The 14,859-nt window shown below is 53.4% G+C and overlaps 1 protein-coding gene across 2 annotated transcripts in view; it reads left to right on the plus strand.

Annotated features, from left to right (window-relative positions):
- The window catches only part of Edar (ectodysplasin A receptor), an 89,774-nt gene that overhangs the window by 55,932 nt on the left and 18,983 nt on the right, over positions 1–14,859 (plus strand). For both annotated transcript variants that reach the window (XM_040270880.2, XM_078028834.1), the window contains exons 2-5: positions 3,185–3,253; positions 3,999–4,121; positions 4,755–4,936; positions 13,398–13,483. In XM_040270880.2, coding sequence (XP_040126814.1) covers positions 3,203–3,253; positions 3,999–4,121; positions 4,755–4,936; positions 13,398–13,483 — 442 coding nt within the window. In that variant the 5' untranslated portion in view covers positions 3,185–3,202. The remainder of the gene's footprint in view (positions 1–3,184; positions 3,254–3,998; positions 4,122–4,754; positions 4,937–13,397; positions 13,484–14,859) is intronic.

A 14,859-nucleotide genomic window follows, 5' to 3' on the forward strand; every position in this document is an offset into this window, starting at 1 on the left:
AAAGCCAGAGGGTCTAGGGGGTGGGAGGGAGGGGAAGCAGCCAGGCAGGGCCAGCCAGCCTTTCCCATCCAGGGTGGATGTAGGTATGTGGGCTCCCTGCTCTGTCTGGTCCAGGGGTCTCCATCTTTTCATGAAGCTGCTGTCCTGCACCAAAAGCAAAGGTGCAGCCAGGCTCGGACAGAGAGCCGTGGGCCGCAGGCTGACCAGTGGAAGGAGTCTGCAGGATCCTGACCCCGATCGTTCACGAGCTGCTCAGCTCCACACGTTCAGCGTGAGCCTTGTCTGCACGTGGGTAGGAAGGGACACTGCTCCCCCCTTTCCTCTTCACTGTCACAATCATGGGGCTCCCTGGCCAGAGGGGCCTCCCTTAGCCCAGTTCAGTTCAGAGACTTTGCAGCAAGACAGGAGTCGGGGGTTCCCCAAGCTCACAACAATGCAAATGCTGCTGACTTTATTTATTTGTTTGTTTGTTTGTTTATTGAGGCAGGGTCTGGCTGTGTGGCCTCGCTGGCCCGCGCTGGCCGTCCACCTGCCTCAGCCTCCCAGACAGCAGGCATCCCAAGGGTGCATCGCCAGGCCCCGCTCCTCCATTCACTCTCCGTTTGGCTTCGTGTATCTGCTTACTTGTTTGATTTTTGCTCTCGGATCTACAGGATACCTTTAATGAGTCTTTCCGCAAATGCTCCTCGTTAACATTAAGGGGCCCCAGACCTGGCCCTTCTCAGTTCCTCAGGGAACCCCGCAAGGCTCCTCAGCTACAATTAGAAGTCAAAGAAATATGGCTCTTGAAAGCCTCCAGAGCAGCAGAGCGCCCCTGGCCCTGTCCCCAGACCAGGGAAACCCGCTTCTGCTCACCCCACCATCCTGAGGCAAGGCCAGGGCTGTGGGTCCCAGGGCGCAGACTCCCTTCCGGCCTTTGCCATCCCTGCTCCTCCCCGACGAGCTGGATTGCGGCAGCCTGGGGCCTCCCCTGCTGCCTGCCCCAGCTTGCTCCTTGCTAGAGGGAAACACCCAGCAAGTTCATGACGGGGTGGCTGCCCGGTGCCTTCATCTTGGCTTAGTCCAGTCAGGGTTTTTCAAACGTAAACTAAGCACCAAGGTGCCCAGCAGAGTGCTGGATCATGGGAAAGGCAGTCCAGAAACATAACCCTCCCCCAAGACCAGGACGTACTGAGTGAGTAGCTTAGTACCAGGCAGCCAGAGCCCGGGAAGACCAGGCCTGGCCCAGAGGGCTGTGCCAGTGACTCTGACCAGGCTCCGAAGGGGTCATCCTCTCCCGCCACTCTTACGGCATCAGGAAGACACACCGCAGAGTGAAAAGTGTTCATGGTCTTTTTCTCATCACGAAGTTGACACAGACCCTACTCAACCATTCGCTCTGAACCCCAGTCTTCCGTCCCCTCCTCACCATCTCACCTCCTGCCAGAGAGTCTTGTTGGAAGGTCTGTGGGTGCCACCAGACCCATTTGAACGCATATGGAAACCTTTACACGTGCAGTCACAGAAGCGTGTTCTGTGTGATTGTCCCTCAACAATGGAACCGGCTCCAGGGAATGAGGAAGGGTGGATATTTTTGTTGGTTCTTTGTCTGTTGCAATGCTAAGTAAGCCCCGTCTGGACTTTAGCCACCCCGCTTTTCCAGGAGTGGAGGGTTTGATAGGACAGGACACTAGACTAGCATCTTCCTGGGGTGCTCCAGGGGGCATCTGAACTGGAGGGTGGGGCTGCTCCAGTGCTGAGATGTGACCCCTCACCAACCTCTCTGTATATATCCAGGCCTTACGTGCTTCTCCTAAATGTGCATTCTCCAAAATCTCACGGAGCGAGGCTTCAAGTCTGGGGGGACCGCTCATGGAGCTGCTTCTCGGGAGCAGTGCCCCCCGCCCCCCTGCTGACTGGTCTCCTGTGGCTCCCTGCCGTTCCCCGACTCTTCACACAGGGCTCCCTCATCCTCCAGCTTCATCCCTTCATTTATAATACATGATCGTTGGACTGCTTCTCTTCTTAAGGCCTTTGGGTTGCTATAGAGACAAAGTTCAAGGCTAGGAAGGAAGAGGAGAGAGAGAGGGAGAGGGAGGAAGGACGGAAGGAAGAAAAGGAGGGAGGAGGAGAGAATAATGGTTTCCCATTTGCCATCAGCCCCAGCTCCCGCACAGGATTTCCTTGTGTGGGATGGTGATTATTGATTTCCATGACCCGCGATGAGGACAGGAGCGGGAAAGGTCTCGGCAGGGGTATTCCCAAGGCCCCGTTTGACTCCTGGTCTGTGTCAATACCGGATTCTAGAAGATTCCTCAGCATCTACAGTAGGGCATGCTGTTATGTCACTAACTCACCCCCAGTGTCGACTCAGTGACCAAAGTGGCAGCTGGGGAATTTAGGCACACACACACATGAGAAAATCATCTCTCTTGGTACAGCCAGGCTAATTAATACCCAAACCCCCAGGTAAAATTGCTTCAAGTTAGAGACTCAAGTCCCCCATTCGTAAAATGAACAATTAAAACAACACCTCCTCCTACAAAGCCATGCATTACTGCAACGGTTCACCTGAAAAGCACGTGAACCCCAGCTATAACCGTCCTCCTTCCTGTAAGTAGCTGTGTAACCGTGGGCAAGTCACTCAACCTCTCTGGCCTTCAGTTGTCTCAACCTTACAGTGAGGTGGTTGGACTTCTACTACAATTCTCTGACTCAACCACTTTGATCAATGACTCATTCTTCACAGAGAAAAGAAAGACCCTCCATGGGGCTGGGAGGGCAGAGGCAGGGACAGACCAGATGCTGGTCCCCAGCAGCATGTCCAGGGGTGCTCCTGCTGCCCTGGAGCCTGGGGATCAAGCCTGGAGCACCCCGAGCTTTAAGCTGGGGTCAGGCCAGCTTGCTTCAGGCCCTCTGCGCACATCAAGCACGGCCCACCGCCCAGGGGTAACAGCAGGCCCTCGGCACGCTCCAGCCCTGTCAAGGGCTCTTGGGGGCCATGGTTGGGATGCACCTGAGGGCCACAGAGTCAGCCCAAGGGACATGGGGCTGGGACACAGCTTACGGTCTGCCTTTTCTTTGGGGAGTCCACGCTGTCCGCTGGAAGGCCCCTTCCCGTAGATCCAGAGAGGCACAAGGAAGGCAGCTGGAGAGAGGCTGGCCACTGCGGCACCCAGAGGTGCTGACGGAGCGTGTCTTTCAGGTGAACTCCCGGGAGAGCATGGCCCACGAGGAGGACTCTAGGTGGACGCCCTGGCTCCCTGTCCTGGTGGTAAGTGGCTCTGAGCGCCTGCTCACACGCATCCTCAGGATGCAGGAGGTCCCCCCTCCCCGGCCAGTTTCCCAGCAGCCCCCGGGGTCTCATTTCCACAGCTGTAAATGGGTTTGTCTGAGGCTGAGCGAGGATCAGGCCTGCCAAGCACCAAACCCCTTCTGTGCTCCCTTGTGTGGCCGGCGGCTCCCTTGTTTGTAGGGCTCACGGGTGGAAACGCCGTCCAGGGCTTGTTGGTGCTGTGCCCTCCGCAGCCTCGTGCCTGGGTGATGGGTCCACACTGTGGGCCCCGCAGCTGAGAAAGGTCCAGAAGATCCTTCCTTCCAGCACTCCTCCTGGGGATGAGGGTGGGCCAACGAGTGACAAGTGTCACTGAGTGGAGGAGCCCCCTGTTTAGGCTCAGGACAGGAGGCCCCCTCGTCGGGGCCTTGGAGAGAATCCAAGATTCATGGGGCATGAGAATCTAGAGCGGCCGGCCTTCGTGAGGGGCTGGGCTTAGTCAGCAGGGGGAGGAGGACATGGCTCTGGGTGGGCATCTGCTGGCGGGAGGCAGGGGTGGCCAGGCCCAGCTGCTGACCGCCTGCGGACTGAGCACCGCTCACCAGCTTGGCCCTCTCAGGACTGAGCACCCAGCACCGCCAGGGCACTTCCTTCCCAAGCCAGCCCCGAGCCCTCCCAATGCCCACCCTGATGAGGACGGGCCTCAAGGAGGCGTGGAGCCTAAACCGAGCCCCTTTTGTGGCAGGTGTCCCTGATGTGCTCGGCCAGAGCCGAGTACTCCAACTGTGGCGAGAACGAGTACTACAACCAGACCACGGGCCTGTGCCACCAGTGTCCCCCCTGTGGGCCAGGGGAGGAGCCATACATGGTAAGGACAAGCCCGGGGGCTTGCTGCCATGGTCCCCGTGTCCTGAGCTGGCATTGTGGTGTGAGAGGTGTGCAGGGTAAAGCAGGACCGTCACCTGTGTCACCTGTGGCGGCTGGACATTGAGACCGAGTGGCGTGAGCTGTCATGAGCCCAAGATGTGCTTTCCTGCTGGGCACACATCAGCAGGTTTCCCGGGAGTTCTCCATCTTTCTGGAGAATGGCTTTCCGATTGTGCCCTGATTAAAGAGGTGTCAGGGCGTGACTGAAAGGCGACGCATCTCCCTCCTCTGGGAAGCATGATTCTCTGCCAAGCGCCAAGAATCATCTAGGCCTTCAGTTCCCGGGTTCTGGTAGTGCACTGAGAAAAGCTGGACTCCCGGGGCTGGTCGACTCATGGGACATTCCAGGGGCCAGTGGGATCTATTTCAGGGACCTCAGAAGAGGAGCAGCAAGCCCAGAGGGGAGGGGAGTGAGCTCAGAGCTGGAGCCAGGAGATGAGGTCTTGCAATCAGGACGAGACAGGTGGCTGGGGACAGCAAGAGCAGCATCTGGGAAAAGCTGGCGTGTCACTGCCTTGCCAGCCAGAGTCAGCCGCTGTGCTGACCCGTGTCCTCTGTCCGCTTCCTTGGCCAGTCCTGTGGCTACGGCACCAAAGATGAGGACTACGGCTGCGTGCCCTGCCCAGCAGAGAAGTTTTCCAAAGGAGGCTACCAGATCTGCAGACGCCACAAAGACTGCGAGGGCTTCTTCCGGGCCACCGTGCTGACACCGGGGGACATGGAAAATGACGCCGAGTGTGGGCCATGTCTCCCTGGGTAAGTGGGGACCCTGCAGGGCTGACCCCTGGACAGTGATGGGCATAGGGCCAGAGAGCCTTTGACAAGGGTCCATGGGCACCAGAGACCTTAGAGCAGTGTCATGCCTGCCCTTCATCCCATTCCACAATGGCAGCATCCAGGATGGTGAGTCCTGTCACCAGGTGCCCTGTCCACACCTCTTACGTGGACACTCATCATCGTGCATCTTCTGACTGCCCGAATGAAACGAATCTGCTGAACAGTTACAACGAGACAACACATATAGAACCTTCTGAAAGAAAAAATAGTCTACATGAAAGTATTCTTGTTAATATTCAGGAAAACCTGAGGGTAAAAACCACTAATAAAAATGTTTGAGTCAGATGATGCCTGTAATTCCACCGCAATTATGTTATGTATCAAAAGTCTTCCCAAAAAAGTGAAAATGCAATTAGCCTAAAAGACAGAAAGATTTAATCTTCCTTTTCTCCAGGGAGGACTCATTAGTAAGTTCTGCCTAGGACCAGAAACATCACCACCTTGACACCCAGCACGCTAAACAGCAGCTGTTGCTGCTGCTCCCTCTAGTGGCCACCAAACATCATGCTTTCCCAGGGCTGCAGAAAAGCAGAGCCTGCCTGATGGAGGTGGTGCAGGTGGTGACGGAGGAGACAATAATGATGATGATGGAGGTGATGAGGAAAGTGATGGTGGTGGTGGTAACGGTAGTGATGGTGCAGGTGGAAGTGGTGATGGAGGTGATGATGATGATCGTGAGTCACGGAGGTGATGATGGTGGTGGTGGTGGTAACGGTAGTGATGGTGCAGGTGGAAGTGGTGATGGAGGTGATAATGATGATCATGGAGTCATGGAGGTGATGATGGAGGTGGTGGTGATGATGATGGGCAAGATGGTGCAGATGGTGATGGAAGTGATGATAATAGTGATGGATGGAGGTGATGAGGAAAGTGATGGTGATGGTGGTGGTAATGGTAGTGATGGTGCAGGTGGAAGTGGTGATGGAGGTGATGGAAGTGATAATGATGATCATGGAGTCATGGAGGTGATGATGGAGGTGGTGGTGATGATGATGGGCAAGATGGTGCAGATGGTGATGGAAGTGATGATAATAGTGATGGATGGAGGTGATGAGGAAAGTGATGGTGGTGGTGGTGGTAATGGTAGTGATGGTGCAGGTGGAAGTGGTGATGGAGGTGATGGAGGTGATAATGATGATCGTGGAGTCACGGAGGTGATGATGGAGGTGGTGGTGATGATGATGGGAAAGATGGTGCAGATGGTGATGGAAGTGATGATAATAGTGATGGATGGAGGAGATGAGGAAAGTGATGGTGGTGGTGGTGGTAACGGTAGTGATGGTGCAGGTGGAAGTGGTGATGGAGGTGATGGAGGTGATAATGAGGATCGTGGAGTCACGGAGGTGATGATGGAGGTGGTGGTGATGATGATGGGAAAGATGGTGCAGATGGTGATGGAAGTGATGATAATAGTGATGGATGGAGGAGATGAGGAAAGTGATGGTGGTGGTGGTGGTAACGGTAGTGATGGTGCAGGTGGAAGTGGTGATGGAGGTGATGGAGGTGATAATGATGATCGTGGAGTCACGGAGGTGATGATGGAGGTGGTGGTGATGATGATGGGCAAGATGGTGCAGATGGTGATGGAAGTGATGATAATAGTGATGGATGGAGGAGATGAGGAAAGTGATGGTGGTGGTGGTGGTAATGGTAGTGATGGTGCAGGTGGAAGTGGTGATGGAGGTGATGGAGTGATAATGATGATCATGGAGTCACAGAGGTGATGATGGAGGTGGTGGTGATGATGATGGGCAAGATGGTGCAGATGGTGATGGAAGTGATGATAATAGTGATGGATGGAGGTGATGAGGAAAGTGATGGTGGTGGTGGTGGTAACAGTAGTGATGGTGCAGGTGGAAGTGGTGATGGAGCTGATAGTTATAATCATGGAAGTGATGATGGAGGTGATGGTAACAAGACAGGTGTTTTGAATAGCACACTTCACTTCACAATGTGCTTGCCTAGATGTCTCCCTGGACATGTATCGATTTAAGAGGAGGAAGAAAATAAGAAGATGTATCCAAAAGAGGACATGGAGCATTCGCAATAAGAAGGACATACAAAGTAGGAAGACCCACCAACTTCAAGACAGATGGAAAGCAAATTAACTCTTTACCATGAGGAGATATGGTTTAAACTCACCCCCAATAACCTCATTTAAATTTCGTTACTAAGAAGCACGCCCATCTGTGGCTTCCACCTCTGTCTGTCGTTGGTGACAATTCCCCTTCCGCCCTCCAGTATTCTGTCTCTCTGGCTTAGACTTACCTCCCCAATACAGAATCAGCCGTCCAAATACTGGCTGGACAAACCTATGCCAATGTAAACAACACAAAGTATGAAGCAAACATGTTTTTCAAGTGAATCCATAAAGCCGGAGGTTAGGTACCTGACACAGAACCTTATTTTCCAATATGCAAACAAAAGCAGACAATAAAAAACGGAGAGGATATTAGGCTATTCTCTTAGAAAATATGATACAAATAAAGTTTTTTGGCTGGGTGCTTTTAATTCAGTTTTTGTGGTTATTGTGCTGTGGAGCAGCTCCTCCAAAAGGAACATGGGTGTTAGAAGAATCAGAATCAAAGTATTCCCACCCAACTGCACAGGTATCCATTGGGACTGCTCTGTGCACACACTCTGCTTGCCTCAGTATGACAGAAATTCAGTAGGATCTTGACATTCGATGGCGAGAATCAGTCTCTGATAATCAACATGCTTCCTAGAGTTTTATCTTGATTGATTCATTCATTGTTTTTATTGGTGCAAATACATGACTCACAAAAGACATGCAGAGCTCCCAGGTATTAAGTAGAGAACAGTATGCAGACCTTAACATGTTCACCTTTGCAAAACCTCGATTTATTCTGAAGGCTTCCCAGTGCGAGTACCTACCTGACCAGGCATTCGTGAGTTAATGTGGCAGCTCCAGTGTTTGTCTTCATAAACCTGTCAACTAAAGCGACTAGACCGGCATCAGTGAGATGAGGGGAGACGTGCTTCCTCTCTCCTCAGTGGAGGAGTGGAACAAGGAAATCAGCACCGTTTAGTAAGGCACGCACAGAATGTTCTAGAAGCCCATGGAAGCAGTGGGATCGCAGGGGTCTTAGGCTTCTGGAGGTGGGAGAGAGGTGGTCAGGCTGAGAAACAGGGCAGAGCTTTCCTAGTGGAGACCGAAGCCCAAGTCCAAAGGGTGTAGGGTTCTGATGGGGTTCGTGTGGCAGAGCGAGAGGTGCACACGTGGGATGTGGAGAAGCCAGCGGTGGGCAAGGACCAGATGGAAAGAGCTCTGGAAACCAGCACTGAAGACTTGGGTCTTCAGCTGGCAGCTGATGCAGGTCACCATGCAGACTGCCACGCTGGAGCAGGACACGAAAGGGCTGTCCATTAGTGGTGGTAGGGAAAACAGCTGAGCCTGGAGCCCAGGGCAGGGTCAAGGTGGGAACTGATGGGAGCTGGGGCAGGAGCACTGGGGCTGGGGAGAAGCTGAGTGCTGGCCAGCAGACAGCACTGACCCTAGTTACAGACAGAGGGCACTCGACAGGAAGAGGGCTCTTGGATGTCTGCCTTTGGCCGGTGAGATGGACCGCAGAGTCATTGCTCCAATGCATGATACAATAGGAAGAATCTTTGTGAGAAGGTAGAGGCAGGCGGAGACTGTCTTGTGAAATCTGAGGTGCTGTGGGCATCTAAACCAAGATCTAGAGGGTGTGGTGCTCAGGGCAAGATCCAGGCTGAGCTCAGGACTTGGAAGCCATCCACCCATTGATGGTGCTGGAGCCTCTGGTCTGGACGGGCTCCCAGAGTCAGCTTTGCAGGGGGGTTAAAGGGTGGTTGGCAGAGTCGGCTGACTTGCACTGCTGGCTCTGACTTGGTCAGTCTTGTGGCCGCGTCGCCTCAGTAGGCTGTGGAATTCAGCTGTGACTTTGTTCCAGATGATCTCAAAGGAGCAGAATGAGGTGCATGGGGCAATCTGTTTCATTTTCACCTAGAGCCACAGAAACATTCTAACCAGACAGGACAAGCCTGGGGCCAGCCTGGTAAATACCCTGTCCCATAGGCTGGTGCCAGCCTGGCACTCAGAAGACTCTAAACCGTGAAGACAACTTGCTTGGTGCTAACTAACACTGACCAGAAAGTATCCAGTCACTAAAGAAGTTGCACAATGAAAGAGTGGTGGGTTCCCCGCCTCTGGACGGGGTCAAACAGGCGTGGATGGCCATCTGTGGAAGTAGCGGGGGATATCACGTACTTTGGAAAGTTCTTCCCAGCTCTGGAATCCTGAGTGCCTCTCTCCCTGCTCCACGGCGACCATACCCTGCTCAGTCACACTTGATCTTCAGCACCCAGGACAGATCAAGGCCGGGGCACCCACAGAGGGAGGGCGCTCCTGCACGGAGACACATCTCAAAACACATGTAGCGCATTTAGGTTCGCCCTACGGATGCAAAAACTGCTCAGTCAGTCCCCTGTTTGGCTCTGCCATCCCTACCAGCCCCAAGGCCACCAAGACAGAAGGCCCCCTGTGCCTCCGGTCCCCTGTGCCCTCATGGTGGCTGAAGCCCCCACCGCTGAGGAGGCGTGACTGGGGCAGGACCCCGAAGGGCTCCGGCTTCCTCTCAGATGCTGTTGATCTAGAGAACAAAATGAAGCTCTCACGCTCTGTCCCAGAGGAGGATTACCAAGCCTTTTGGCAAGTCGGCATTATTAGCTCCATGAAAGGCGGTTTTCACTCGAATCCCTGTGGTTACTGGGCTGCGGATGCAGATTGCCTCCTATTTGTCTTTCTAACACCAGGGCTGCGTTGGCCCTCTCCCCTCCCTTGTGGTTTGGCAGGTGCCGGCTCCTCGCTCTCTGCAGTCTCCTCTTTGTATCTGAACGTGGCCGAGACACTCACTGAACAATGAGCCACCCACGGGGCTTTCCTGTTGGGAAAGGTTGTGTGTGGGAGGACCAGGAACCAAACAGGCGGCGAGGAAGAGGTCAGCTTTCACAGCCCCCCAGCGTCTCTGCCCCCGGACCAACTCCTGAGGCTCCACCCCACGCCACACCATTCCCTTCCAGACTGGCCCTACCTGCCAACATGTTGGAGGGCATTGAACGTCTCAAGGCTCATCCATTGCAAGCTCAAGGGTCCTGGGAAAGGAGCTCTTCGGGGGAAATCTGTTTATTGACCCGGAGGAAGTCACCCTCTGGATAGAAGATTCTAGAGGCCCCATTAAAACTGAACCTTGGCCTGAGCCCTACAACTTAATGGATCCAGAAAGAACAGGGGAGTAAAGGAAAAAAAGAACTACAGGTCACCCCAATTTATAAAGGTTGAATGATTTTTTAACTTTCCAATGGTGCAAAGGCAATATGCATTCAGCAGGAACCACATTTAACGTACATGAACCTTAAGTGAAGGGTGAGTACTCCTGTGTTTCGTTCTCAGTGCAGCACTCAGTACATCACATGGATAGTCAACGCCTCTTTATACAACAGGCTTTGTGTGAGATGATTTTGCCTAAGCTGACGTAAGTGCTCCCACATGGTCTAGGCTAGGGTGTATATAATAAGTTAGTTATAGAAATGTATAACTTAGGATGGACTCAGCAGGATATCAGCCCATTGTGAGCCCAGTAGATACAGGGGAAAATCAAAATACGGGTCAAAGAGTAGGAAACTGGCCTTTCCCTAAGGAAGAACTTGACACCCTGGTGGGTCACGGATCCCTAAGGGAACACTCAACTTCAAATTGATGAAATTCTATCAGATGGCTGTTTCCATTCCTATCTAGCCCTGAGTGAGAGATAGAGGTTACACTGCACCATGAGGAGCTCAGGTTTGTCCTAAGAGGAAAACCTAACATTTAGAAGTATTCTCTACAGGAAGCAATAGGCACTTGCTGATAAAAGTGGCTTCTCTTTATTGCAAGATATTTGTGTGTGTGTGTGTGTGTGTGTGTGTGTGTGTGTGTACCAAGTATTGAACTCAGGGGCACTCGACCACTGAGCCACATCCCCAGCCCTATTTTGTATTTTATTTAGAGACAGGGTCTCACTGAGTTGCTTAGCGCCTCACCGATGCTGAGGCTGGCTTTGAACTTGCCATCCTCCTGTCTTGGCCTCCCCAGCCACTCAGATTAGAGGCGTGTGCCACTGCGCCTGGCCACAAGGTACTTAACTCTTGTGCCGGGTAAAGCAGTGGAGCTTTCTGACAGTTTCCTGGAGCCAACCTATGTTTCAAAATATCACAGGCTTTCAAGATGGCTCCTTCACTAAATTACTTACAGCATCCCACAGATGGGTCCAAATGCACGTTCAGGGTCAGTGCAGGAGCATAGAGCCATTCAGAGCCCCATGGGAATGAGAAAGGAACCCCAACCCCAACACGTACCCTGAAAAAGGCCACAGCGGATGGAGCCCCTCCCTAGATGCTCAAAATGCAAGTGCCCCAGTGCATGCCCCACCTCCCTTTGTGATTCTGGAGCTTTATCTAAGACTGAGCCCTGAACAGCACGTAACAGGATGGGCAAGGCTGTGGTTCTCCTGCTCAGAAAGGGAGGAGAGCTCAGGAACATTCTTGGGGGCTTCTGTTTAACTCAGCACTGGGAACTTCTGCGGAGAAGAACTGGCTGTCATTGATTAACTTGTCCTTCCGATATAGTACCCAGCACAAGTGCCAGAAATGCAACTGTGAACAAGGCTGGCCTCCTGCCCCCAACCCTGAGAGGGAGGAAGAGGCAGAGGGGGGAGTCCCAACAGGTGTTTCCCAGAAGTGGCACGCTGGACCTGGTATTGGAAAGCTGCAGGGGGGTGCTGCCTGGCCGACCTGGCACCTGTCACCTTCATGAGGCCACATGGCAGAGAGGAAACCCTGGGCAGATGCAGTGTGGGTCCCCACAGTGCCCTGCTTCACAAAGATGGCCTCCAGAGAGGGCACAGGATGTGTTGCGAAGAAGCTTCTTCCACAAGGCTTAACTGCAAGGCTGGCCACTGTGGCTTCTCAGAGGAGTGTTTGGAGATCGGTTAATTAATGTTTACAAGACACTCAGGACCTGAGGATGAAAGGCGTTGAGGAAGGCAGGCAATTGTGCCATGATGATTCTGGTGATGGTCCAAGCTCATGAAGGCCAGAGCCCAGACTCCCCCTGCCCCGGCCCTCCTGTACTCTGTGTCACTAACCACAGCCATCTGTGGGGGCCCTCGTGGTGCAAAGCTAATAAAAAAGAGATTAGGAGACAACCATTGAAAAACCCAGTAGCAGAGAGCGATCTTTCATCTCTCGAATTGCAATAAGGGAAAGTGTTGGCAACTTCTCACTTTATTTAATCAACTCCTCACAATGTGATAAACGGCTCCGTGATCACCCCGGAGTGTTTATGGAACACAGGCGCAGGCCACGGCGAGAGCCAGGGCTGCAGGGGAAAGAAGCCGGGGTGCCCGGGAGGAGAGGGCAGTGCCAGCTTGTCGGGGTGTTAGCGGGAGGCGGGGAGGCAGAAGGGTGGAGTCCTGCACGGCCAACAGGCCACAGTGGGAGGAGGACCTCTGCCCGTCAGTGTGGTCACGGGGCTGGTGTAGTGACCAGAGCATCATTTGAGGATGAAGGATGTTAAGCAGTGTCACTGTGGATAACGTCCTAGTCTAGGAGTCTGTGCGACCCCAGGGTGAACACCTGCAGCTGCCTAGGTGTTTGGGGCCAAGCGCGGTTGGTTGTATTGTGACCTGGTTGCATAAAGCCATCTGCATTGATCTGCCTGGACAACGCAGCTGTCCTTCTGTCTCCAACAGCCATCCTCTGCTGGCCGTCTCCACTCAGTGGCATTCAGCAGTGACTTGGGTACTCTGGGACTTCCAGGGTTCCAGGGACTCAGAGACACTTTTGCTAACAATCCCACCAGGCTACAGGCTCGGAGAAGGGAACCCGCTGGGGGGTGTCCCTCCTCCATGGACATCTAACCCGAGGTGAAACACCAGGGCCCACCAGGGGGGACACATGGATATTTCTGGTGGATGATGTTGATTGAAAATGGTGATCTCATGCACACACACACACACACACACACACACACACACCAAATCCCTCAGAAAAGGAACTAAAAGGAGGCAGAGATGAGAAGAAAGGCCCATACTGGCCCAATATCAGAAAAAGAATCTACCATTTCAAGACATGCTACAAACCCCCAAGGAAACTCAGTAGGCGAAAAGGGCCGCTAACACCTAAATAAATATGTATTTTTAAAGGGCTGCTGGTGCAGCAGGGCTCCCGGTTCCCACTGTGCTGTCTCATATCCGGCTTTGATCACAGGCCTGCCAAGAGGCCCCGGTCTGTTGTGGTCAGTGCCTGCTCGGTGTGCCCACCTCACCTGGCTTGCTTTGTCTTGTCTTGCCTCCTGCAGCTACTACATGTTGGAAAACAGACCCAGGAACATCTACGGCATGGTCTGCTACTCCTGCCTGCTGGCTCCCCCCAACACCAAGGAATGTGAGTGTGCTGCCCGTCCGTCAGAACCCTGTTTGTTCAGCATGCCTGTCTTTGACTCCCGGGGCTGGCAGAAAGAAGCCCATCCCAGCACCAGATAAGATTAACTAGAGCAAAAGGCAAGATCAAAGGCGGGGAGTTTGCTATGGAGGACAGAGTTTGAAGCAGAAGCCCGGGTTGTAGTACCAGGCACCTCACCTCTGTGAGCCCTGACGTTCTCATCTGTAATATGGCGAGTACTGAACGCTGACCCCTCCATCTATGTGATTATTGGAAAAACCAGTGAGATCACAAATGCGAGGATATTTTGAGACCTACTGCAAGGTGCTAGGCAATTTTAAGTTCTCATAAGTGTGTGTGCATGTACACACACACACACACACATATAAACACATGAGGCCTTAAATCTATAGAAATGACCACAATTAGTGGAAAAGATGACAGAAAGCTCATATAAACCATCAGCTCGTGGGTTTAGACACCTTTCCCGCCTCGTCCTTTCCTGATCTCCTTCTGGTCTTTCACTCCTGAGAAAGGGCCGGGGCCCTCTGTTCAGAGGAGTATATTGTGGGCCTCTTGGGTTTGTGGTCTGGGGGCCACTGAGGGAGAGAGAACGTAGGGCAGCTGGGAGGGAACGGGGTACATGGGTGACCCTCAAGTCCATGCTGTTCTAGAGGGACAAGGAGGCCACCCTGGAACCCTGCCTCTCCTTGCTGAAGCCCGCCCACCCCACTTCCTCATGATCTTTCTCGTAGTCTAACAGAATCAGGGCTGCGCCTTTCAAAGGCTGTGAGGAGGGAGGGCAGGAGTGCAGAACAGGGGCGCTCCGTGCCCTCCCCCCTGCTGCCCAAAGCCAGAGCACTGGGCACCCTGCCGGCACAGACCTTCCTCCCTTCCAAGTTTCTTAAGTAAGTGAGCCTGGCACTAATAGAAGTGCATCTCCTTAAAGCTGATCTTCCTTCCCGACGTATGTCAATGAATTCACCAACAAAAGGCCCAGGGGCCCTAAGCTGTGGGCTTGGCCCCAGGCCACTCAGCTGCCAGGGCTAATTAATGCGTCTTCTTTAGAAGAATGGAAACCACCGATTCAACACCAGAAAGTTCTAGGATGAAGTCTGCATGCGGGAATTGGCCAGGCGCACACAGCTTACTAGAAGAGGCGCTTTGCCTGTGCGACCCAGGAAAAGCCTTCCACGGGCACAGAGCCTCCCCTAAAGGCCAGCCTGAGAAGCCAACAGAGTCTGGGCCGGAGCAGCTCTCTCCCTCCAACAGTGAGGACTGTCACAAGGAGAAAGCCGTCAGAGTCCCCTGAGTCCTGGAGATCTTGAAAAGGAGTGCATAACCCTCCCTGCTGCCAGCCCCTAATTGTTCAACAGACA

The sequence above is a fragment of the Ictidomys tridecemlineatus genome, chromosome 12, assembly GCF_052094955.1.
Source record: "Ictidomys tridecemlineatus isolate mIctTri1 chromosome 12, mIctTri1.hap1, whole genome shotgun sequence".
Classification (NCBI taxonomy): domain Eukaryota; kingdom Metazoa; phylum Chordata; class Mammalia; order Rodentia; family Sciuridae; genus Ictidomys; species Ictidomys tridecemlineatus.